The sequence below is a fragment of the Salvelinus alpinus genome, chromosome 38 (genome assembly GCF_045679555.1).
Source record: "Salvelinus alpinus chromosome 38, SLU_Salpinus.1, whole genome shotgun sequence".
NCBI lineage: Eukaryota > Metazoa > Chordata > Actinopteri > Salmoniformes > Salmonidae > Salvelinus > Salvelinus alpinus.
The window spans coordinates 13,933,652-13,960,415 of NC_092123.1; the positions used below are offsets into that span (position 1 = coordinate 13,933,652).

Genomic DNA, 26,764 nt, shown 5'->3' on the forward strand with positions numbered 1-26,764 from the left:
AATATTTGTCTATATAAATAGTGAAAAGAACGGAGGCCAAAATTGACCCCTGCGGCACTCCTTTCTTAATATTGAGGAAACTACATTTGATAAGCACACATTTTGTCCTGTTATAGATGTAAGATTGTATAAAACTGTACCATTGGGTATATGCCTCAAGCGAGGACATGGAATATAATAAGCGTTAGTGAGGGTTCTTGCTCGAGTAAGCCTAACAGCTCTTAGTACTGAGCAAATGTTGGTGATAGCAGTCTGGATCCTTTTTCATTAGGGTGAAATAGATCTACAATGGTTTCTTAGCCAAACATGTAGAGACCACTTACGGCTGAATTTCTCGCAGTTCCAACGCGCAGAAGGAATAGGACCAGAGATTATGGGTTGTTTACCCGAATCCTGTATGGTCTCAATAAGCTGTTTTGAAAATGGATTTGAGCTTTTCTGCTTTCACTCACTTGACATGAATGTTGATGGTTGGGAACAGTTCTTGTAAATCCATCATGCGCACCCCCAGGTAATCAAGAGTACTTGTATCTGGGACGGCCACATGACAAACCATGGAGGTTTCAGCAATGATGCTAGATCAGGGGTCTCCAACCCTGTTCCTGGAGAGCTTACCCTCCTGTAGATTTTTGCTCCAACCCCAGAGTGAAAACCTATAGGACGGTAACACTTCAAGGAACAGGTTTGCAGAGCCCTGTGCTTCATGGAGGACGATTCCTTCCAGCTGGAGCAGATGAATCTCCTGCTGCTCCCCCATTTCAAAAAATCGCTGGAGTTTGGGGCTGAGGGTGGGGGTGGGGGGCCTTGGACTCACATTGGGTGTTCTCAAAGCCCTCAGCAGACTGGGAGACGTGGACCACTCATTACTTACACTGGGGACCCCCATTAGCATACGCATAGCCTCCAGCCAATGACGGGTCAGCATTCTAACAGTCTAATAAATACATGTCATATATGCAATCGGAAGAGTAATAATTTGGTTGTGTTTATGAAGGTGTTAAGGTAACATTAGAATATAATAGCATTTATTAGTTTGTTACTGTAGGCTATAAGTAAAAACAAAATGAAAACCATAAAACAGAAATCATTATAATTTTGTTTTGGCAGGTCTATTATTAAAGTCTGTTACTAGTCTTTGCCTAGTAGCCTGAGCAATGCTGCTGCACGAGTACTCATCAAATTAAATGTTATTTGTCACATGTTCCGAATACAACAGGCGTTGGTAGACCTTACAGTGAAATGCTTACCTACAAGCCCTTAAAACCTCTTAAGGATCTGACCCTTTTTTTCAATCTTCGCCTAAAATGACATACCCAACTCTAACTGCCTGTAGCTCAGGACCTGAAGAAAGGATATGCATATTCTTGATATCATTTGAAAGGAAAAACTTTGAAGTTTGTGGAAATGTGAAATTAATATAACACATTAGATCTGGTAAAATATTATTAAGAAAAAAACTTCAGTTTAAATAGAAAAATATTCCACCTTTGAAATGCAAGAGGCCATTATTAACAAATGATATGGTAATACAAAATATAAGTTTACACACTTTCAGGAATGTCATACATGATGGATAATTAGCTTCCCTACAGAAAAGACACTAACCTTCACACATCTAGATGGGGGGTGCAGCAAACACAGCAGGGATTCCAACTGTAGAACCCAGTTCCTACATTTGAATATAAAAATTGATTTTATCAAACAAAACTGTTACATTTTATCTCTGGGACCCTCAGGATGACAAATCAGAGCAAGATTACTGAATGTAAGTACATTATTTACCTTCAGAGGTCACCAAACCAGTGACCGTGAAAAGTTTTTTGTTGTTGTGCACTCTCCTCAAACAGCATGGTATTTTTTTGCTGTAATACCTACTGTAAATTGGACAGTGCAGTTAGATTAATAAGAATGTAAGCTTTCTCCCATATAAGACATGTCTATGCCCTGGGAAATGTCCTTGTTACTTACAACGTCATGCTAATCACATTAGCGCATGTTAGCTCATCCGTCCCGTGGATGACCGATCCCGTATAACCAACAATGCAGTTTTTAAGAAGAATTATTAAAGAACAAATAATTAAAGAGCAGTGGTAAGAGTAGCAGTAAAATAACAACAGCGAGCAGCAACATTATGTATAAAATAAGTTACAAACAATGCGAAAAAACAAACAAAATAGCATGGTTGGTTAACCTTTCACGAGCCTCTACCCCGGGTCCGGGATCACCCCCCACACACTGATTAGCATAGCTAGCATAGCTTCACAAGTAGATAGTAGCATCTAAATATCATTAAATCACAAGTCCAAGACACCAGATGAAAGATACAGATCACCATTTCAGATTTTTAAAATGTTTTACAGGGAAGACAAAATATGTAAATCTATTAGCTAAACACGTTAGCAAAATACACCACTTTTCTAACTCCATCAGTTTCTTACTACTTCAGGTGCTATCACCAATTCGGCTAAACTAAGATATTGATAGCCACTAACAAAGAAAAAACCTCTTCAGATGACAGTCTGATAACATATTTATGGTATAGGATAGGTTTTGTTAGAAAAAAGTGCATATTTCAGGTAGAAATCACAGTTTACAATTGCACCTACCATCACAAGACGACTAGAATTACTATAGAGAGCAACGTGTATGACTAATTTACTCTTAATAAAACATTTCATAAGAATAGACAAAGCATATCAATGGAAAGACCCAGATCTTGTGATTCCAGACAATATTTCAGATTTTCTAAGCGTTTTACAGCGAAAACACAATAAATCGATAAGTTAGCATACCACATGTGAAAACGTTACCAGAGCATCGATTCCAGCCAAAGAGCGCTATAACGTAATCACCGCCAAAATATATTAATTTTTTCACTAACCTTCTCAGAATTCTTCCGATGACACTCCTGTAACATCATTTTACAACATACATATACAGTTTGTTCGAAAAGGTGCATATTTAGCCATACAAAACCGTGGTTACACAATAAAAATACTAGGAAATCAAGCCTCAATATGTCTGACGTCATCTATCAGAGTGATCTAGTTTAATTGAAAGCTAATCATATACTTGACTAAAAAATACAGGGTTGACAGGAATCGAAAGACAAATTAGTTCTTAATGCAACCGCTGACTTACATTTTTAAAATTATCCTTACTTTTCAATACAGGGTTCGCCAAGTGACGCGATAACAAACAAAATGGCGAAATATGCGTTTAAAATATTTCGACAGAACAACGATTTATCATATTAAATATTGCTTACTTTGAGCTGTTCTTCCATCAGATTCTTGGGCAATGTATCCTTTCTATGTTGTAATCTTCTTTTGGTCGATAGATGTCCTCTGTCCTTCGAAATATCCACTAACGATCGAACGGGACCACAAAACGTGTCCAAAGTTTCAGAGTGCACAACAAAGAAATTCCTCAAAATCGCACTAAACGGATATAAATTGCTATAAAACGGTTCAAATTAACTACATTATGATGTTTTTAACAACTATAACGACTGAAAACATGACCGGAGAAATATTGCTGGTTAGACAAGGATTTGGAATGAGGCAAGTCCGATGTCCTTCACGCTTCAGGCGCGCGACGAGAAAGGGAGGTACCTATACGTTTTGTTCTTTTATAATGGCTGTGATTGTGCAATCGATTCCATTCAAAACGTGATGACGTACAGACACCCAGAGGAAGACGTAGGCAGTGTCGGTTTCTTCATAGCATTCACTGTCGCCTTAAAAACAGACTCCAGATCAGGGGTAAACATTTCTGAAATCTGACCCCTGTCATGAAAAGTGCTGTAGATATTGTTCTGTACCACTCAGAGACAAAATTCCAACTTCTATAGAAACTAGAAAGTGTTTTCTATCCAATAATAACAATAATATGCATATTGTACGATCAAGAATTTAGCACGAGGCAGTTTAATTTGGAGACCCAAATATGCTAATGCAGAACAGCACCCCCTATAGTTCCAAGAAGTTAAGGGCCCATAAAACGGCAGCCATCCCCTCTGGTGCGATTATCATGTGCTGAACACACGGCACAGCACTGTTATTCTTTTAAAAAGTGATATTTGGAGAGCTATTTGATAAAGCTAAGCATCTTAGAAACTGCAGAATATGCTCAATCTAATATATCAAATGTTCTACCTGCATGTGACTGAAGGAGGACTTGATAAAGTGGTGCTCCTGTGCCTGCCTCGTTCAATTAATTCCAAGCTGCGCCCATCTCTTCATGTACAATTTACAACTGATAGTATTGTCAGTCATCAGATTATTGTCAATTTAATCTTGTCTTTAGGCTAACTTATGTGTGAAATTAGTTTCGGTATTGTTTAGGTGTAGTTCGCTTCCTCTCACTTGTCACCTCGGATAGTCAACGATATGTTTTGCATTATTCTAAAGGCCTACTGCAACACGTAGCATGTTTTAATTTACCTTACAATAAATGCAATTAGTAATAGAGTTATAGTAAGTAATACAGTCCAGTAAGGGCTTATTTTTTACCAAAAAAACAATGAATGACATCAAGGCGCTCGGTCAAATAATTTGCCATAAACATGAGCGCTAACGATAATAAATGGGCATAACACAAATGTAAAAAATAATTGCATAAATAAATATTTGTGAAAATATATGTTAATGACAAGATATGAAAACAAGATTAATTCATTTATTGTTTTGGATATGATTGCTCTAGATGGATGTTGAGTTTGTCTTTCTTGGTGTCCTCGTCTCATTGGTGGTGATAGCTTCTACAGCCGAGCATTTGAGAAGATGTTTCAGCAGTGTTTGGAACTGCCCTCACAGTCGCGCCACTCTATCTCATTCCCCCTGCTGTGCACACACTTCATGAGCTGCACCCACGAGCTCTGTCCCGAAGAGGTAAGGCCCCACAACCAATGGTTGAAAGAAACCCTTATGAAGCGTAACATCACATCCATATCTACAATTTGTTTTGTAAGGTTAGGTGTGCAAAATTCAGGAAACATATTTAAAGTTCCTTGGTTTTCCAGAAGTCCTGGTTGCAGGATTCCCGTTTGGAGTGTTCCCTCCCTGCATTTTCCCTTCTGACTCTGGGAATCCTCCAACTGGGATTTTTTTTTTAACCGGGGAACTTTGGGAAAGTTTCTGGATTTTTGCAACCCAACTTGAGATTCTCATAAAACACTAAGGGCAGCATTTTTCATTGTGCAAAGTGCAAAACTTACTATAACATGTCATTATAATCATCTCAGTGTGATATAATTTGAAACTTTTCTTCAACAATTTGCAATGTGCATAACAAAGTGATTGTATTGATCAGTTTACTACTCAAGTAAAAAAAAGAAGAGAAAAAAAGAGGCCTGCTTATAAAGCACATTGTTCAAGAAACGTTTCAAGTTAAATCACTGCGAGATTGAGGTTTATTGTCAGTTTTGCACTTTGAATAATTATTTTGCACTACGGAAGTGTTGCCCTAAGATTCCCATCTCACACTGTTCCTGAGTGGTTAACTACCTGCCCCTTCCCTGCGTTCTCCCAGCGGCATCACATTGGCGACCGCAGTCTGTCGCTCTGCAACATGTTCCTGGACGAGATGGCCAAGCAGGCGCGCAACCTCATCACCGACATCTGCACAGAGCAGTGCATGCTCAGTGACCAGGTGAGGGGTCATCGGCATGGAGAACCATGTCCTTGTGGAACAGGGTATATAAGGATGCGTTTGTCACTTTAGCGGTATCTTTTTTCCATAGTGACTTCAGTACAGTGAATGCATATATTTTTAGTATGTGATCCAGAGTAGGAGTGCTGATTCTAGGATCAGTTTTGCCTTTTATAATGAATGGACAGGGGCCATATTGATGTAAGGCCTTATTGACGATATATGACAGTTTCATGGAGTCCTATGTTACCTTATCAAAGTATAGATACAATTATTGCACGTGGATTTTCATTCAGATTAGATTTGATCTCTTTGCAGCTGCTCCCTAAACACTGTGCGAAAACCATCAGTCAGGCAGTGAACAAGAAGTCCAAAAAGCTGACTGGGAAGAAAGGCGAGCCGGAGCGAGAGAAGCCGGGTGTTGAGAGCATGAGGAAGAACAGGCTCCTGGTCACCAAGTGAGTTGTTCCTGCGTGTGTGTGTGTGTGTGATGGTGTATGTTAGTAGTTGCTGATGTTCATTTCTATCTTGTTGTGTCTTCCAGCCTGGACAAGCTGCACACGGCGCTGTCAGAGCTGTGCTTCTCCATTAACTACGTGCCCAACATTGTGGTGTGGGAACACACCTTTACCCCCCGCGAATACCTCACCTCCCACCTGGAGATCCGCTTCACCAAGTGAGTCCGCCCACCTACACATAGAATGGCTCCCAAATGGTGCGCTTTTCCCTATTTAGTGCTCTACTTTTGACCAGGGCCCTAAGTGCCCGATATAGGGTATAGGCTTTCATTTGGGACACAGTATATTTCAACAGCAGTGTTTCCTATCCCTCTGGTCTTCAAGTATTTATGCTGTGTTAGGATATCATACGATACAATAAATACTATGGATATGATACGATATATACAGTTGAAGTCGGAAGTTTACATACACTTAGGTTGGCGTCGTTAAAACTCGTTTTTCAACCACTCCACAAATTTCTTGTTAACAAACTATAGTTTTGGCAATTCGTTAGGACATTTACTTTATGCATGACACAAGTCATTTTTCCAACAATTGTTTACAGACAGATTATTTCACTTATAATTCACAATCACAATTCCAGTGGGTCAGACGTTTACATACACTAAGTTGACTGTGCCTTTGAATAGCTTGGAACATTCCAGAAAAGTATGTCATGGCTTTAGAAGCTTCTGTTAGGCTAATTGACATCATTTGAGTCAATTGGAGGTGTACCTGTGGATGTATTTCAAGGCCTACCTTCAAACCCAGTGCCTCTTTGCTTGACATCATGGGAAAATCAAAAGAAATCAGCCAAGACCTCAGAAAATAAATTGTAGACCCCCACAAGTCTGGTTCATCCTTGGGAGCAATTTCCAAATGCCTGAAGGTACCACATTCATCTGTACAAACAATAATACGCAAGTATAAACACCATGGGGCCTCCCGGGTGGCGCAGTGGTCTACGGCACTGCATCGCAGTGTGCCACCAGAGATTCTGGGTTCGAGCCCAGGCTCTGTCGCAGCCGGCCGCGACCGGGAGGTCCATGGGGCGACGCACAATTGGCCCAGCGTCGTCCGGGTTAGGGAGGGTTTGGCCGGCAGGGATATCATTTTCTCATCGCACACTAGCAACTCCTGTGCCAGGCCGGGTGAAGTGCACGCTGACCAGGTCGCCAGGTGTATGGTGTTTCCTCCGACACATTGGTGCGGCTGGCTTCCGGGTTGGATGTGCGTTGTGTCAAGAAGCATTGGGTTGTGTTTTGGAGGACGCATGGCTCTCGACCTTCGCCTCTCCCGAGTCCGTACGGGAGTTGTAGCGATGAGACAAGACTGTAACTACTACCAATTGGCTACCACGAAATTGGGGAGGGGAGACGCGTTCTGTCTCATAGAGATGAACGTGCTTTGGTGCGGAAAGTGCAAATCAATTACAGAACAACAGCACAGGACCTTGTGAAGATGCTGGAGGAAACGGGTACAATAGTATCTATATCCACAGTAAAATGAGTCCTATATCAACATAACCTGAAAGGCCTCTCAGCAAAGAAGAAGCCACTGATCCATAAAAAAACTGACTATGGGTTGCAACTGCGCATGGGGACAAGATCGTACTTTTGGGAGAAATGTCCTCTGGTCTGATGAAACAAAAATAGAACTGTTTGGGCATTATGACCATCGTTATGTTTGGAGTAAAAAGAGGGAGGCTTGCAAGCCAAAGAACACCATCCCAACCGTGAAGCACAGGGGTGGCAGAATCGTGTATTTGGCTGAGGTGTATGTAAACTTCTGACTTCAACTGTATGATACATTATTGGATTGAAACAATGTGATCGAAAGATACAATCTATAGATCGATCCAAGACTCATGATGCTCCCTCTTCTCTCAGGTCCATTGTGGGGATGACCATGTACAACCAGGCCACGCAAGAGATCGCCAAGCCCTCCGAGCTGCTCACCAGCGTGCGTTCCTACATGACAGTGCTGCAGTCCATCGAGAACTATGTGCAGATTGACATCACGCGGGTGTTCAACAATGTGCTGCTGCAGCAGACCCAGCACCTGGACAGCCATGGGGAGCCCACCATCACCAGCCTCTACACCAACTGGTGAGTCCCACCCAACCAACACACCAGTCCTCAGTTCACATACGTTGGCTTGCGAAAGTATTCACCCCCTTGGCATTTTTCCTATTTTGTTGCCTTACAACCTGGAATGCAAATTTATTGGGGGGGGGGGTTGTTGTATAATTTGATTTACACAACATGCCTACCACTTTGAAGATGCAAAATATTTTTTATTGTGAAACAAACAAGAAAACTTGAGCATGCATAACTATTCATCCCCCCGAAGGTGATACTTTGCAGATCCACCGTTTGCAGCAATTACAGCTGCAATTCTCTTGGGGTATGTCTCTATAAGCTTGGCACATCTAGCCACTGTGATATTTGTCCATTCTTCAAGGCAAAACTGCTCCATCTCCTTCAAGTTAGATGGGTTCGGCTGGTGTACAGCAAAGTCATAACGCAGATTTTCAATTGGATTGAGGTCTGGGCTTTGACTAGGCCATTCCAAGACATTTAAATGTTTTCCGTTAAACCACTCGAGTGTTGCTTCAGCAGTATGCTTAGGGTCATTGTCCTGCTGGAAGCTGAACCTCTATCCCAGTCTCAAATCTCTGGAAGACTGAAGCAGGTTTCCCTCAAGAATTTCCCTGTATTTAGCACCCTTTAGCACCATTCAATTCTGACCAGTTTCCCAGTCCCTGCTGATGAAAAACATCCTCACAGCATGATGCTGCCACCATCATGCTTCACTGTGGAGATGGGGTTTTTGGGGTGATGAGAGGTGTTAGGTTTGCGCTAGACATAGCGTTTTCCTTGATGGGCAAAAAGCTACATTTTAGCCTCATCTGACCAGAGTACCTTCTTCCCTATGTTTGGGGAGTCTCCCACATGCCTTTTGGCAAACACTAAATGTGTTTTCTTATTTTTTTCTTAAAGCAATGTATTTTTCCATAAAGCCCAGCTCTGTGGAGTGTATGGAGTGTATCTCTGCTGTGGATCTTTGCAGCTCCTTAAAGGTTATCTTTGGGGTCTTTGTTGCCTCTATGATTAATGCCCTCCTTGCCTGGTCCGTGACTGTTTGTGGACGGCACTCTTTTGGCAGGGTTGCTGTGGTGCCAATCTTGCCAGTTTTTAATAATGGATTTAATGGTGCTCTGTGGGATGTTAATAATGGATTTAATGGTGCTCTGTGGGATGTTCAAAGTTTCAGATATTTTTTTATAACCCAGCCCTGAATTGTACTTCTCCATAACTTTGTCCCTGACCTATTTGGAGAGCTCCTTGGTCTTCGTGATGCCGCTTGCTTGGTGGTGCCTCTTGCTCAGTGGTGTTGCAGATTCTGGGGCCTTTCAGAACAGATATATATGTACTGAGATCATGTGACCGATCATGTGACACTTAGATTGCACACAGGTGGACTTTATTTAACTAATTATGTGACTTCTGAAGGTAATTGTTTGCACCAGATCTTATTTAAGGGCTTCAAAGCAAAGGGGTGAATACATTTGCACGCACCCCTTTTCCGTTTAGAATTTTTGGGGATTTTTTGAAACATGTAATGTTTTTTGGCTTCACCAATTTTGACTATTTTGTGTATGTCCATTACATGAAATCCAAATAAAATCCATTTAAATTACAGGTTGTAATGCAACAAAATAGGAAAAACACCAAGAGGGATTAATACTTTCGCAAGGCACTGTATTATGTCACCTAGGTGATTCCTCACAAAACCAGGACAAAAAAATGTCCATTTGGGCTGTATGTATTAAGCGTCTCAGAGTAGCAGTGCTTATTTAGGATCACAATGAATAAGGTAACATGGACTGGGGGACCTGATCCTAGATCAGCACTCTTGATAGATATCCATTCTATCGTGTCACCCAGTGAGATTGAGTCTGCTTGTGTGTCCATAGGTATCTGGAGACCTTGCTCCGGCAGGTAAGCAACGGCCACATTGCCTACTTCCCGGCCATGAAGGCCTTTGTCAACCTGCCTACGGAGAACGAGCTCACCTTTAATGCTGAGGAGTACTCAGATATATCCGGTGAGACCATCAGAATAATTTATTAGACATAATAGAGGCTTGCAGTACTTTGAGTAGGAATTTGTAGCCTGTCCTGAATAGGATAATGTGACGAGATGGGTATAGTGTATGCTGAGGCTGCTGTATAGTGAATATAGTTTTGTGAATATTCCGCCACTCTGGGACAAGTAATTTTTGGGGGAAAGCATTGCCTTTATCGGGTTAAATATGTGTACATTTTAATCATGGCCACCTACATACTTAAATCCCAAAAGCAATCCCAAAAACATCCCCCTGCTCTCTGTCTTTCCCACAGAGATGAGGTCACTGTCAGAGCTGCTGGGACCCTATGGCATGAAGTTCCTCAGCGAGAGCCTCATGTGGCACATATCCTCCCAGGTGGCAGAACTCAAGGTGTGGTCACTGACTGAACCAGAGGCGTTTGTTTTTATTTTCCTTCAGAGCTTTTTGTACTGATGTGGATGCCCCTGGGCTCTTTATCTCTGTTGAATCTCATTAATAGTACCTCTCTCTTTCCTTTATTTTGTTCTTTCTGTTTTTTTTGTCTGGCACCGTCTTTCTCGCTCTTCCCCCTTCCTTCTCACTTCCATAGAAACTGGTGGTGGACAACATGGAGGTTCTGAACCAGATGAGGACCAGCTTTGATAAGCCAGAGCAGATGGCTGCCCTCTTTAAGAAGCTCTCATGTACGTCTCTCTCTTGCCTTGCCCATGTCTTACTCTTGTAGCCCCAAAACAGAAGAAACAGTGTGTTTGTCAGTGTGCTTGTTGCCATATTAAACACATCCTGTATATGGTAATGACTCAAGATGTGCTCGCTAAATGGTTTTCCATCAGATCAGCACTGAGCATTGAACTCTCTTTAGTTATATGTTTTTCATTTTGAAACACTTTTACAGGAGGTTAAAGCCTTGTTTGTGTCCTTGTCTGTGTTCTGTAGCTGTTGACAGCGTCCTGAAGAGGATGACCATCATTGGAGTCATCTTGTCATTCCGATCACTGGCCCAGGAAGCACTCCGCGACGTAAGTCCAGTCACAACACTTATCCTGGCCAATACTGTATCACTGTCACTAACTAGGCTTCTGTATCATCACTGAAGTCCTCTGCTGTATATCTGGGTACAAATAAGATCAAGTCAAAATTGTCAGTAATGTAGCTTGGGTGGTATAGCAGTTAGTGCCACCGCCTACAGCACTTCTATACCAGTGTCGACATGGGTTTGAAAACACACTCTCGTCCTATTATTCCCGACTTTCTCTGTCCAATAAAATGTATACAAATATATAAGATGTGAAAGAAAGATGCCAGTAACTAGATTTAACATGACAACATGCCGGCACTCAAATGTGACCCATTTTTCTGTCCCCTCACCCGTCGTCAGGTGCTGTCCTTCCACATTCCTTTCCTGGTGAGCTCCGTCGAGGATTTCAAGGACCACATTCCCAGAGAGACTGACATGAAGGTAGGAGGCAACGTGTGTATATAGAACCTTTCTCAGTGGGTTACAATGGAGACAACAGTCTAGATCAGTCTTTCCCAAACCTCTCTTGAGTACCCCCTATACAGTTTGACTTATTAGATGTTTTCCAGTATGAGCACACCTGATTCAATTGGTTAACCAATCACCAAGTCCTGCATTAGTTGAATCAGGTGTGCTAGTTCTGGAATACATAAAATAGGTGGAACTGGTGTCCCCTGTGCTGGAGGATAGATTTTGGAAACTTTTAAAGATGATGATCTGTTGTTTTTCTGGCTGAGTCTATGATTTCCTCTTCCTGTCAGGTGGCCATGAATGTGTATGAGCTGTCGTCTGCAGCAGGCCTGCCCTGTGAGATAGACCCAGCCTTAGTGGTGGCCCTTTCTTCACAGAAATCAGGTGAGCGCCACAACTAGGCCCCTGCAAAAGGGCTGACAGTGTTTGCCAATGGAGATCAACACATTTGAGGAAGATGTTCATTTCATGTGTATGTTCACAGTGTGCAGGTTTCTTATGTGTATCTTCAATTCATTACAAAAGGAAAGCCTGGCTGTACTGAATACTGCTATCTGGAAAAACATAAACATGATTATGGTGTAGTTGGCAGAGCTTTGACATTGTTTTCTAAGAGCTACTGTTTGATTGCCGTCCAGTTATTAACTGTACATAATACCACTGTTTCCAGAAAACATAAGCCCAGAGGAGGAGTATAAGATCGCCTGTCTGCTCATGGTCTTCGTTGCCGTTTCCATGCCAACTCTGGCCAGCAACGTCATGTCTCAATATAGCCCTGCAATCGAAGGTATTTTAATCATTTCTATTTGTCAATGGCTGTTTGGGTAATAGTGGCCATATCTGATTAACCATAGAACCCACCAGGCGCAGATATAGATCTGTCTGAGTACTTTTTAGAACACACGTCTGGGTATTCGGACAGGCCCTATAGGACAGGCCGTATATCCTTAATAGTATGTAGGGATGCACGATTTATCGGTGAACATATCAGAATTGGCCGATATTAGCTAAACATGCCAACAACGGTATCGGCCCGATGTCTAGTTTAACACCGATGTTAAAAACTGATGTCAAAACTGCCGTGCATACCTATATAACGTAGGTACATGACGTAATGACGCCACATAAAATTCTGCCCTACACATGCAACACAGCATTCCTAACCTAGGCCAAAATGTCTGCTGTGTGGATCGAGCAGTCAACAAGTCGAGCAGTCATTTGAAAGAGTAAGAACATTTCAGCGAGAGAACTCAAAGGCAAAATCCATTAAAGCCAATTGCACAGCCCAATGGGACTCCCAATCACAGCCGGATGTGATACAGCCTGGATTCGAACCAGGGACTAGTGACGCCTCTTGCACTGAGATGCAGTGCCTTAGACCGCTGTGTGTGTGTGTGTGTGTGTGTGTGTGTGTGTGTGTGTGTGTGTGTGTGTGTGTGTGTGTGTGTGTGTGTGTGTGTGTGTGTGTGTGTGTGTGTGTGTGTGTGTGTGTGTGTACTATTTAACTGTACTAGAATGCTTAAAAGGCCACTAAAAATGTAAATATCGGTATCAGATTTTTTGGCAAAGAAAATATTGGATATCGGTATCGTGCAAAAATGTCATACCGGTGCATCACTAGTAGTATGGTTAGTACACAGTGGCCATGTCCGAATACCCTTTCTAAAAAGTAAGTACTCTGATCGGGTATGCGAAAATATAATACTTTTTAGTAGGTCTATGTGAAATATGGAACATTTGGTATGCTTTATATGCCAGTATGGTATGCTCATTTCAGCTTTTCAATTTTTTTCTATTGGACAAGAGAAATGTCTTTTCAGACCCACGTGTGTTCGAAAACAGCTGATCATAAGATAAGGAGACATGCACTTCCAAAATAAATGAATGGCGGGGGGGAACAGGCGCGATGGCACATTATGTGATTCTTTCTCAGTATGAATGAGCCTAGTATATTGATATGTGTTGCTTACTGCATATTTTTTATTGAAACGGTATGTTCCATAGTTGTACGTATTATGATTAGTACACAGTATGTCGTTTTAGTAAGTAGTAACCAATAACTATTTGGCTAATACTTTCTTTTGATTTTGTGTATAACTATAGAGTGATTGAGGTAGCCAAGGTAAACAGTCGAGCAATTGTTGTTGGACTGTGATAACTGAGAAGTAAATGTTTTCTTCAATCATTCTAAGGACACTGCAACAATATTCACTGTCTGGCGAAAGCTGTCAACCAGATAGCTGCTGCCTTGTTCACCATTCACAAGGGAAGCATTGAAGATCGTCTCAAAGAATTTCTGGCTGTAAGTGCAACATGTCGCTCTTATGCCTATCGACCATATGCAATGAATTGTCAACATTGATATATTATATGCATATTTTCCTTTCCCTCCCTGTGATTTATCACATTGGATTGGTGCATCCATTTTTGTACTTTTACATTCATTATATTTAGCCATTGATTCTTGGATATAACTTTATAAATAAATACCTCTTGAGTTTAGTTCAACTTTCTTACCCCATCTAAACCCAAAATGTGAGCTTGTTTTACTTCATTGTTTGTAAGCAAAGACTGTATAGCTTCAGAACATAGTTAAAACTATAATGTTGACCTCATGGAGGGCCAGTTCATGTATCATGGCTCTGTCTATGAATTTGAGTGACTACATTTCTCTAGCCCCATCCGTCAGCTGTTGGTCAAAAAAGAGGCGAGGTGACCGCTTTGTTGTTTGAATCCCAGATTCACTTTAACATTACAAATGGATTTGTCAGAACTTTTTTTTCTTCCCACAACTGAGCAGTTTCTGAAATGCATTATCTTTGAAAACTTCAAACGTATTTTTGAAATTGATGAGCAACTTTAAAATCAATCAGTGTTGCTGCAGACCTTTAATCCTCTGCTGTTTTGGTATTTACAGCTGGCGTCTTCCAGCTTGCTGAAGATCGGCCAGGAGACTGACAAAATGACGACACGAAACAGGGAGTCTGTGTACCTGCTGCTGGACATGGTGAGTATTTGTGCTGATTCAATATATTTGGGATGGCACAATACGGTATGGCACATCACCCAAGGAGATTTCCAAATACTGCAACTATTGATTTATTTAGCTACTTTTATTATGTGATGTTCGTGGGAAGTAGACAATTATTTTGAACAGCAAATTGCATAAATAATGTCCCATCCCATCTATGAATGTCACCCATTATCATTATGCATATGTATGATAAATAAAAGTTCACACCCACACATTTTCTCTGAGAATCTTTTTTATGCATACTGTATTTGTTTTATTCATATTTTCTTTTTGAGATAGAAATTCATAAATGAGTGGGGAAGACGGATAGAGAAATACACAAGGTGCAGGTGTGCGTTAAACCCATGCTGTACGGGGCAATGTTTAGTCTGGAGTCGGAAGTGCTACAACTAGGTTTCGGCACAAAATACATGTATTTGGTTTGGTTTCAGATTGTCCAAGAGTCTCCATTCCTCACCATGGACCTCCTGGAGTCATGCTTCCCCTACGTGTTACTGAGAAACGCGTACCACGCCGTCTACAAGCAGAGCATCAGCTCCTCTGCATAAGTCTCCTCTTCAGAACATAAGTCCCTCACATGGGACATCAAGTGGACCACAGGAGCCTTGCTAACATAAACTGCCATGTGCTCATTTCACTTGGTCTTAAAACTACACTATGAAATTGTGGGATACATTTTTTTCTCCTCGTGAAATTGCATTAATGACCTGTCGTTTCCTAAAAGAGTCATACAGTAGTAACCTATGAGTTTTGCTTGATAAAAAAAATAATATATGATTTACACTACTAAATTCAATTTTTTTTATGAGAAGCTTCAGTTTTTCAACATGAGAAAAAGGTGTAATGGAAAAATAACAATCTCTGATGTTTGGGGGCTGAATTTTAAATATCTTTATTATTAATAATGCAAACATGTTGCCTGTTTATTGACCGGAGCTTTAATGATGAACAGTGATTTTATTTAAGTGGTTGTTCTAGATTTTTATGGGTTATTCTGTGTGTTTTTTTACAGTTTGGTTTTTATATTTGCCAAATTATTGACACAAATGCGTCTAATTTGGTTTGATACTCAACATTGTTGCCGGTAGCTATATAATAAGACGAACAGATGGTGTTTGTACAAAGCATAGTATAATTTTTTTACTAACTCATGATGCCTCAGTGTCATTAACTCACCATTGTACCTGCCCATATGGTATGATTAAAATTATTGCATATTTATGGAATGTTTATAAATTGTTCTACCTTAACTACTTTATGTTATACATTTTTGAAAATTACACTAACTTCCATAACATAAATAAACAATAGGTTATATCAAACTGCTCTGTTAGTCCAAATATAGCAGCATTCAGTTGACGGACCATTGTACCAGAGTGAGTTCCATCCCAACTGTGACAAACTCTCAACCTTTTGTGCACATCGCTCACCACTCAACGTCAACTGTGCAAACTGACTCCATGAGCAACAGTTGTCTTTCATTTAGTTTTACTAACTTCAAGTTGTCGGGGAGGAGGCTCATCGATGGCCACTCGGATGCTTATCTACCCAGCTAGTTTCACGTCTGACAGACCAGAGGGATATACCACAAAGCAGGATCAACGAGTTAGCCAGCTAAAATTGATAAACAACCTGAAATAACTATTGATTTTCTGGTTCATAGGTGTTTTTGGTTGATGAGTCAGTTAGACCATGTTATGCTTATCTTCTTAAAATATTACATAGCTTTTTCAGAATATTCTTGTAAGTTAGCTGGCTAAGTCATTGATCTTACTTTCTAGGACACCCCTCAGACATGTACTAAGAAAGGGAACATCTGATTCATACCCCCAGCTTCAGAAAATGTGCAGTCAGAGCAGTGCCACCAACCAAGTCAATCTGAACACCATTGAAAGAGAAACAAGGCCAAATGGTCAAGTCTTTTGACTTAGGAGGGGGGGAATAGTTTTTCCTTCATTATCTGTGAATATTTGTATGTCTTTTTGGATAGATCCCCATTAGCTACTGCCACTCTTCCTGGGGTCCAGCAAAATGAAGGCAGTTATACATTTTTTTAAATATTACAATACATTTACAACAGATTTCACAACATCTTAAGTGTGTGCTCTCTGGCCCCTACTCTGTGTACGTGTGTGTATAATGCATATGTTATCGTGTGTATGCATGTGTCTGTGCCTCTGTTTGTGTTGCTTCACAGTCCCCGCTCTCCCATAAGGTGTATTTGTATCTGTTTTTTAAGTCTAATTTTACTACTTGCATCAGTTACTTGATGTGGAATAGCGTTCCATGTAGTCATGGCTCTATGTAGTACTGTACGCCTCCCATAGTCTGTTCTGGTCTTGGGGACTGTGAAGAGACGTCTTGTGGGGTATGCATGGGTGTCCGAGCTGTCTGCCAGTAGTTCAAACAGACAGCTCGGTGCATTCAACATGTCAATACTTCTCACAAATACAAGTAGTGATGAAGTCAATCTCTCCTCCACTTTGAGCCAAGAGAGATTGACATGCATATTATTAATGTTAGCTCTGTGTACTTGCGAGGGCAAGCCGTGCTGCCCTGTTCTGAGCTAATTGCAATTTTCCTTTGTGGCACCTGACCACACAACTGAACACTAGTCCAGGTGCGACAAAACTAGGGCCTGTAGGACCTGCCTTGTTTATAGTGCTGTTAAGAATACGAAGCAACACTATTATGGACAGACTTCTCCCCACCTTAGCTACTGTTGTATGAATATGTTATGACCATGACAGTTTGCAGTCCAAGGTTACTCCAAGCAGTTCAGTCTCCTCAACTTGCTCAGTTACGACATTATTCATTGCAAAATTTTGTTGAGGTTTAGTGAATTATTTGTCCCAAATACAATGCGTTTCGTTTTTTTTATATTTAGGACTCTTATTCCTTGCGACCCATTCTGAAACTAACTGCAGCTCTTTAAGTGTTGCAGTCATTTCAGTCGCTGTAGTAGCTAATGTGTATAGTGTTGAGTCATCCGCATACATAGATACACCGACTTTACTCAAAGTCACTGGCATGTCGTTAGTAAAAAAAAATAAAAAGCAAGGGTCGTTAGTAATGATTGAAAGAAGTAAGGGGCCTAGACAGCTGCCCTGGGGAATTCCTGATTTGACCTGGATTTTGTTGAACACCCACAATATAGCAGGGGGTGTAGATCCATAACACAAGTTTTTCCAGCAACAAACTATGATCGATAATGTCAACCACACTGAATAACAACACAGCCCCCACAATCTTTTTAATTGTCAATTTCTCTGTCATTTGTGTAAGTTTGTTGAATGCCCTTCCTTATAAGTGTGCTGAAAGTCTGTTGTGAATTTGTTTACTTTAAAATAGCATTGTGTCTGGTCAAATGTTTTTCCAAAAGTTTGTAACAGGCTGATTGGTTGGCTATTTGAGGCAGTAAAGGGGCTTTACTATCCTTAGGTAGGGGAATAACTTTTGCTTCCCTCCAGGCCTGAGGGCACACACTTTCTAGTATGCTTAAATTAAAGATATGGCAAATAAACTCAGCAACAAAAAAAAACGTCCTCTCACTGTCAACTGCGTTTATTTTCAGCAAACTTATGTGTAAATATTTGTATGACATAACAAGATTCAACAACTGAGACACAAACTGAACAAGTTCCACAGACATGTGACTAACATAAATTGAATAATGTGTCCCTCAACAAAGGGGGGGGGGGGTCAAAATCAAAAGTAACAGTCAGTATCTGGTGTGGCCACCAGCTGCATTTAGTACTGCAGTGCATCTCCTCCTTATGGACTGCACCAGATTTGCCAGTTCTTGCTGTGATATGTTAACCCACTCTTCCACCAAGGCACCTGCAAATTTCCAGACATTTCTGGGGGGGATGGCCCTAGCCCTCACCCTCCGATCCAACAGGTCCCAGACGTGCTCAATGGGATTGAGATCCAGTCTCTTCGCTGGCCATGGCAGAACACTGACATTCCTGTCTTGCAGGAAATCACGCACAGAACGAGCAGTATGGCTGGTGGCATTGTCATGCTGGAGGGTCATGTCAGGATGAGCCTGCAGGAAGGGTACCACATGAGGGTGGAGGATGTCTTCCCTGTAATGCACAGCATTGAGATCGCCTGCAATGACAACAAGCACAGTCCGATGATGCTGTGACATACCGCCCCAGACCACGACGGACCCTCCAAATCGATGCCGCTCCAGAGTACAGGCCTCGGCGTAACGCTCATTCCTTCGACGATAAACGTGAATCCGACCATCACTCCTGGTGAGACAAAACTGTGACTCGTCAGTGAAGAGCACTTTTTGCCAGTCCTGTCTAGTCCAGCGACGGTGGGTTTGTGCCTATAGGTGACGTTGTTGCCGGTGATGTCGGTGGCCTAAGTTTTCATAACTGACATTAATTGCCTAAGCTGTTTGTGTCTTATCGACCGTTCCACAGGTGCATGTTCATTGAAAAAGCATGGGAAACAGTGTTTAAACCCTTTACAATGAAGATCTGTGAAGTTATTTTGGATTTTTACGAATTATCTTTGAAAGACGGGGTCCTGAAAAAAATTATATCTTTTTTTTTCTCGTGAGTTTAGGAGTGGCAATATCATCCGCTATTATTCTCAGTAATTTTCCATCTTCTTTAAAGTAGTTGGCAATATCAGTGGGTTTTGTCATGAATGAGCCATCTGATTTAATGAATGATGGAGCAGAGTTGGTCCTTTTGCCCAAAATGTAATTTAAGGTGCTCCAAAGCTTTTTACTATGCTTCTTTATTTCGTAGTGTGGTTTCTTATTTTTATTTAGTTTAGTCACATGATTTCTCAATTTGCAGTACGTTTGCCAATCTGTTGTGCAGCCAGACCTATTTGCCATTTATTTAGCCTCATCCCTCTCAAATATACATTTTTTAAATTCCCCATCAATCCACTGGGATTTAACAGTTTGTACAGTCATTTTCTTAATGGGTGCATAAATGTGTCAGTGCAGCGCCTGGTTGCTTCTCATTGCACACCACGGTTCAACAAATATTCTTCACATCAACAACATAGGAAACACTACAAAACTTATTGTATGACCTCTTATACACTATATTAGGCCCAGCCTTTGGAACTTTGGTTTTATGGCTACTATATTGTGATCACTACATCTGATTGATTTGGATACTGCTTTCAAACAAATTTCTGCAGTATCAGTAAAGATGTGATCAATACATGTTGATGATTTCTACGAGCCAGAATTGACCTAATTTGGGGATTGACCTATTGTTTTTCATTTCTTGGCCACAAGATGGCCCCCTCATCATTCCTTTGTACAGTCATGTGCACACTGGTAACATTTACCACCACATACACTACATCACCAAAAGTATGTGGACACCTGCTGGTCGAACATCTCATTTTAAAATCATGGACACTAGTATGGAGTTGCTAGTGAGGTCGGGCACTGATGTTGAGCGATTAGACCTGGCTTGCAGTCGGCATTCCAATTCATCTCAAAGGTGTTCAATGGGGTTAAGATCAGGGCTCTGTGCAGGCCAGTCAAGTTCTTCCACACTGATCTTGACAAATGGGGGTGAAACAGGAAAGAGCCTTCCCCAAACTGTTGCCACAAAGTTGGAAGCACATCAGTGTTAAGATTTCACTGGAACTAACGGTCTAGCCCGAACCATTATTTATCCTCCACCAAACTTTACAGTTGACACTGGATTCGGGCAGGTAGCGTTCTCCTGGCATCCGACAAACCCAGATTCGTCTGTCGGACTGCCAGACGTCAGCACAAGAACAGAGAAAGCGTTTCCGCTGCTCCAGAGTCCAATGAGCTTTACACCACTCCAGCCGACACTTGGCATTGCGCATGGTGATCTTAGGCTTGTGTGCAGCTGCTCGGCCATGGAAACCCATTTTATGAAGCTCCCGACTAACAGTTATTGTGCTGACTTTGCTTCCGGAGGCAGTTTGGAACTCGGTAGTGAGTGTTGCAACTGAGGACAGATGATTTTTACGTGCTCTGTCGTTCGCTACATACTTTAGTCTGAGATAGGATTGTCTCTAAACGATCAGAGTATCATTTTTGAATCGCTGTTTTACCCACGTGTACTGGCTCTTCCCCAACCCATCGGCTTCTCGACCAATCAAGCGGTCCCGAATGTGTTCGCATTCGGTGAAGGGTTGGGGAGGTACCATGGATACTTTTGAGGAGATGGGAAACTCCATTGGAATCGTATTATCGCATATTATGTACGTTGTCCATTTCGTCAATTGGGCGCGCTGTGCATTCTGGACGATTCTGGGACAAGGAAAGCTCTCCTTCAAGGAGTGAATGGGAGATAATTGGGCGGAGAAGAAACTATGTCTGTGGGCGCGGGGTAGCGTTTGGCTGGAGCAAGGAGTCTGGGTAGCCAGGCACCTAAATTGGGCATGCCTACGAGGCCATTGAAGGAATCTAGGGCTTACTGTATATAATTGAACACAACTTTGATTGTGTTCAATGAAAAGTATAGACCTTTAAAATGTTATATGCAGCGTTGAATGCAACATTATCGGCAAGTGACGTGATGCCTACTGTGCCAAAGCGATTTAAAGTTTGGGGCAAAGTGACCATGTCAGGCAAATTTTATCAAACGTTTTACCATTGTAACATTTGATGTACAGTCACATTCTCTTTGGTTGTCTGAAGCGTGCTATAGAGTTCACAGCTGGCGATGCCTCATCACGATTGGATATTCCCAATGATGTATATAAACCCTGGATTGCTGATGCTATGTTTTGGCCATTGAAAGGCTTTGAAGTCACCGGTCGGCCATATTGGCACTCCCCAGAAGAAGCAGTCCTCCATAGGAATGAAAGGAATTCGACAGTATTTCAATTGTGTTTCAGTATTTCAATTCCACCTCACATCTCACACTCAACGTCAACAAAACAAAGGAGATGATTGTGGACTTCAGGAAACAGCAGAGCGAGCACCCCCCTATCCACATCGACGGGACAGTAGTGGAGAATGTGGAAAGTTTTAAGTTCCTCGGTGTACACATCACGGACAAACTGAATTGGTCCACCCACACAGACAGCATTGTGAAGAAGGCGCAGCAGCGCCTCTTCAACCTCAGGAGACTGAAGAAATTTGGCTTGTCACCAAAAGCACTCACAAACTTCTACAGATGCACAATCGAGAGCATCCTGTCGGGCTGTATCACCGCCTGGTACGGCAACTGCTCCGCCCACAACCGTAAGGCTCTCCAGAGGGTAGTGAGGTCTGCACAACGCATCACCGGGGGCAAACTACCTGCCCTCCAGGACACCTACACCACCCGATGTCACACGAAGGCCAAAAAGATCATGAAGGACAACACTCACCCGAGCTACTGCCTGTTCACCCAGCAATCATCCAGAAGGCGAGGTCAGTACAGGTGCATCAAAGCAGGGACCGAGAGACTGAAAAACAGCTTCACTAACATAGAGAGGCTGCTGTCAACATACAGATTCAAATTTCTGGCCACTTTAATAAATGGACTTAATAAAGGTATCACTAGTCACCTTAAATAACAGCACTTTAATAATGTTTACATATCCTACATTACTCATCTCATATGTATATACTGTTCTATACCATCTACTGCATCTTGCCTATGCCTATCATTAGTCACTTTAAATAACGGCACTTTAATAATGTTTACATATCCTACATCAACCATCTCATATGTATATACTGCTCTATACCATCTACTGCATCTTGCCTATGCCGCACGGCCATCGCTCATCCATATATTTCTATGTACATATTCTTATTCATACCTTACTATAAGGTAGTTGTTGTGAATTTGTTAAATTACTTGTTAGATATTACTGCATTATCGGAACTAGAAGCACAAGCATTTCGCTACACTCGCATTAACATCTGCTAACCATGTGTATGTGACCAATAAAATGTTATTTGATTTGAACTAGTCCAGGGCCCATATCCACAAAGCATCTCAGAAAAGGTCCTAGGAATCATGTTAAAACCTGTTTTCAGACCAAAAGGTCTGAAAGGTAGTCCCCCCCCCCCCCCCCCGTGATGCATTGTGCAGACCGCACTACCCTCTGGAGAGCCTTGCGGTTGAGGGCGGTGCAATTGCTGTACCAGGCGGTGATACAGCCCATCAGGATGCTCTCGATTGTGCATCTGTAAAGGTTTGTGAGGGTTTTAGGTGACAGACCAAATTTCTTCAGCCTCCTGAGGTTAAAGAGGCGCTGTTGCGCTGTCTGTGTGGGTTCACCATTTCAGTTTGTCAGTGATGTGTACGCCGAGGAACTTAACTTTCAACCTTCCCCACTACTGTCCCATCAATGTGGATGGGGGGGGGGGGGGGGTGCTCGCTCTGCTGTTTCCTGAAGTCCATGACCATCTCCTTTGTTTAGTTGACGTTGAGTGAGAGGTTATTTTCCTGACACCAGACTCCGAGGGCCCTCACCTCCTCCCTGTAGGCCCTCGTCGTTGTTGGTAATCAAGCCTACCACTGTAGTGTCATCTGCAAACTTGATGATTGAGTTGGAAGCGTGCATGGCCACGCAGTCATGGGTGAACAGGGCGTACAGGAGAGGGCTGAGAACACACCCTTGTGAAGTCTCAGTGTTGAGGGTCAGCGGGGTGGAGACGTTGTTTCCTACCTTCACCATCTGGGGGTGGCCCGTCAAAGTCCAGGACCCAGTTGCATAGGGCAAGGTCGAGACCTAGGGTCTCGAGCTTAATGATGAATTTGGAGGGGACTACAGAGTGGTTCCTCCTTTTAAAAGTTGTGAGCTTGCACCACGGGACTCAGAGATACCCAGCGTCATGGTTGCATTGCTCCAGACCTCCACAAGGGGGAGTTAGAGCACTCATTATGCATTTGGGTCCCAAGGTTTTTATATGACCAATCATATTAAGTGGTTCCAATTACGAATTTTGACGCGAGCCACACGTCCCTGGGTGAAGATGGCTGACAAAACATTACGGCGGAACCAAATGTAAGTTGTTATAACATAACGAGTCAAACAAAAAATGTGCAATTGAGAGGAATATGTTAACTTCATGACAAAAAGTCTCTACATTAACTTGCTATATAGCGATTTTAGTAAATTATCTGACTAGCTAACATTAGCCAGCTAGCTTGTGTTAGGATAATTAATTTGTAATTTGTGTTTAATGTTTTAGGGAGTCTTTAGAAAACCAGCAAACCAGGCTGTCGTCTTGTGAAACAGTGGATTTAAAGAATCTAGCTAGCTAAAGCATTTACTGCAAATTGAATGTACAATTGTGTAAGCTTGCCATGCAATGCAGCTGAAGTAAAATAGCTAACTATATACTTGCTTATTGTGTAGTGGAGGATAAAAATAACTGTATGCCTATGGATGTGTAGCAAGCTACAGTATGTAGCCGATCTGTGTATGGACCCTAAAACGTTAGGTTCTGAACTGATATTCATACCAATCTATGAACCTCAGCTATCAGAGTTGTTGTATCAACTTCAAGTCTGAATGGCATTAATGAAGCCTATGGATTTAGTAGGATATAATAACTTTATTGTGCCAAGGATGCAAGTCCTATATACATGTACTGTAGTTCCTATATACATGTACTGTAGATATCATGCGTGGTAATGCATGATATCCCCACATTGTAGTCTGTACATTGAATATATTCACTGATCATGTACTCTGTGTAACTGGTGTGAGAGGCTAGCTAGGTAGCGGGGTGCGCGCTAATAGCATTTCAATCGGTGACGTCATTCTCTTTGAGACCTTGAAGTAGTTGTTCCCCTTGCTCTGCAAGGGCCGCGGCTTTTGTGGAGCGATGCTTTGAGGGTGCTTGTTGTCGATGTGTGCAGAGGGTCCCTGTTTCCATCCCAGGTAGGGGCGAGGAGAGGGACGGAAGCTATACTGTTACATGTGGATAGAGTAAAATATAATAACTGTATTGTGCCAAGGATGCAAGTCCTATATACACACGTACTGTAGTTATTACCACACATGAGATTCCCACATTGTAGCCTGTACATTGAATATTCACTGATCATGTACTCTTCCTTGACAAATAAAGGTGTGGTTCAGGTATGAATCTCTGAGAGTCTTTTTCAGTCATATCAAACTCCATTATTTGAATGATGCTGTGTCTGCATGTATGTATTACAATTATACACTTCAACAGTGTTTACTGCTCCTGGGACATCAATGATTACACATTGTAACTATGCAATAGACTAGAAACATGATTGATTTGTAATTCATATATATGGTTTTGCCTACACCTAGTGACCTGCTTTTTAAATGATATGAACAAAAAATATTCCATTTTATTTATAATGGCAAGCCACACAAAATTAAAAGGGCCTATTTATATAACGAATATGAATTCGGATGGCAGAAATTATTAACTATTAAAGCATTAGACTTCTCACTAAAGGCATCAGTCAGACAAAAAATATACTTAAATCCAAACTGATTCTCTAGTAAGTAGGATGAGACATTCCTACCAATGTTCAAGAATGGCCTTTTTCCCTTTATTCAGATTACACCTGCTCACTTTTGGTTGTTTGATGAAGAAATCATTGACAGTGACTAGGGTGGGTTATCTAGGTGATTAATTATCTATGTTGGCCTGGTATGGTTCTCAATCAGAGGCAGCTGTTTATCGATGTCTCTGATTGGGGATCATATTTAGGCAGCCATTTCCCATTGTGCTTTGTGGAATCTTGTCTAGGTATAGTTGCCTGCGAGCACTACTTTGAGCCTCACGTTTAGTTTTTTCCTTTGAGTTTCTCTTCCAAATTAAAAAGGATGGAAACATACCACGCTGCATCTTGGTCCACTCCTTCGTGACAATCATCTCCAAAATATTGCAAAATATTTTTTTTAAAGCCTTAGAAAGTTAGTTGCAATTTCAGTTTAATCTGCCTGAAAAGACAGAACAAATAATACAACAAATATTGTGGTTAAACTCAAATATACTAATTGATAAAAAAAATGTATTTTTTGAAGATATGTTTTAAAAAGGAAACATTTTTGTGAATGATATCATAATTAGGACTGGTGGAGTTATGTCACACATGCAGCTAACACAGACATATGGAAACGTCTGCTCTACCCAAAATTTCAACCAACTAATTGCAGCATTACCACAAAAATGGAAGAGGCAAGTAGAAGGGGAAAAAGTAAGGAACTTGTATGTCGGCCCTGTATTAAAGAACATAAATGGTTGAAGAAAAGTGTGATAAATAATAAAGTATACCAGTTTCATTTAAGGACCAAAAACTGACAGCTGTGCCATTATAAATTTCTAAATAGTTGGCAAGAGATTTTCGATGTACCCATTCCATGGCACATGGTTTATGAATTGATAAAGAAAACAATGCCGGATTCAAAATGTTGAATTCTTCAATTTAAATTACTATACAAAATTCTTGCAGTCAATAGAATGTTATATATATGGGGGATACAATCTTCCCAGCTCTGCAGATTTTGCTGTGAGGAGGCAGGGTCATTAGATCATTTACTTTGGTATTGTCCATATGTATCTTGTTTATGGTCACAGGTCCAGGAATGGCTGAAGAATTGCAACATTTGCCTAGAACTAACGCTGCACATAGCAATACTGGGTGATTTGAAAAGCCAGAGTCAATCAATCAACAATATAATATCAATAATATTATTTTAAATGTACAATCTGTGGAAGCTATGAGAATAGAAAGGTTCATTACTTTTGTGAAACATCACAGCACAGTTGAAAAATATATGGCAAATAGAAATACAAAATGGATGGTGTTAAGAGATGGGAGGGGTTGAATGGAGCTGAAGGGTGGGACTAATAACAAGATTGTAGCGTGGTGCATACTGGCGGCAGAGAAGTCTGGCGCAGGAGAGCGAAAACTGATTTACAACGGTGTCGTTTAATACACATAAAAACCACCGTAGACAGAATAATATAATAATGGGTCAAACAAAACCCGGTAACCCCCAGCATAACGTGCACAA

The 26,764-nt window shown here is 41.4% G+C and overlaps 1 protein-coding gene across 5 annotated transcripts in view; it reads left to right on the forward strand.

Annotated features, from left to right (window-relative positions):
- Window positions 1-18,333, forward strand: part of LOC139566456 (nck-associated protein 1-like) — a 63,912-nt gene extending 45,579 nt beyond the window's left edge. For all 5 annotated transcript variants that reach the window (XM_071387638.1, XM_071387640.1, XM_071387639.1 and 2 more), the window contains 15 exons: window positions 4,760-4,892; window positions 5,533-5,652; window positions 5,971-6,110; window positions 6,197-6,328; window positions 8,042-8,260; window positions 10,132-10,262; window positions 10,558-10,655; window positions 10,855-10,948; window positions 11,202-11,284; window positions 11,644-11,724; window positions 12,045-12,138; window positions 12,425-12,541; window positions 13,947-14,056; window positions 14,672-14,761; window positions 15,220-18,333. In XM_071387638.1, the coding sequence (XP_071243739.1) occupies window positions 4,760-4,892; window positions 5,533-5,652; window positions 5,971-6,110; window positions 6,197-6,328; window positions 8,042-8,260; window positions 10,132-10,262; window positions 10,558-10,655; window positions 10,855-10,948; window positions 11,202-11,284; window positions 11,644-11,724; window positions 12,045-12,138; window positions 12,425-12,541; window positions 13,947-14,056; window positions 14,672-14,761; window positions 15,220-15,336 (1,759 nt within the window). In that variant the 3' untranslated portion in view covers window positions 15,337-18,333. The remainder of the gene's footprint in view (window positions 1-4,759; window positions 4,893-5,532; window positions 5,653-5,970; window positions 6,111-6,196; window positions 6,329-8,041; window positions 8,261-10,131; window positions 10,263-10,557; window positions 10,656-10,854; window positions 10,949-11,201; window positions 11,285-11,643; window positions 11,725-12,044; window positions 12,139-12,424; window positions 12,542-13,946; window positions 14,057-14,671; window positions 14,762-15,219) is intronic.
- The last annotated feature ends 8,431 nt before the right edge of the window (window positions 18,334-26,764 follow it).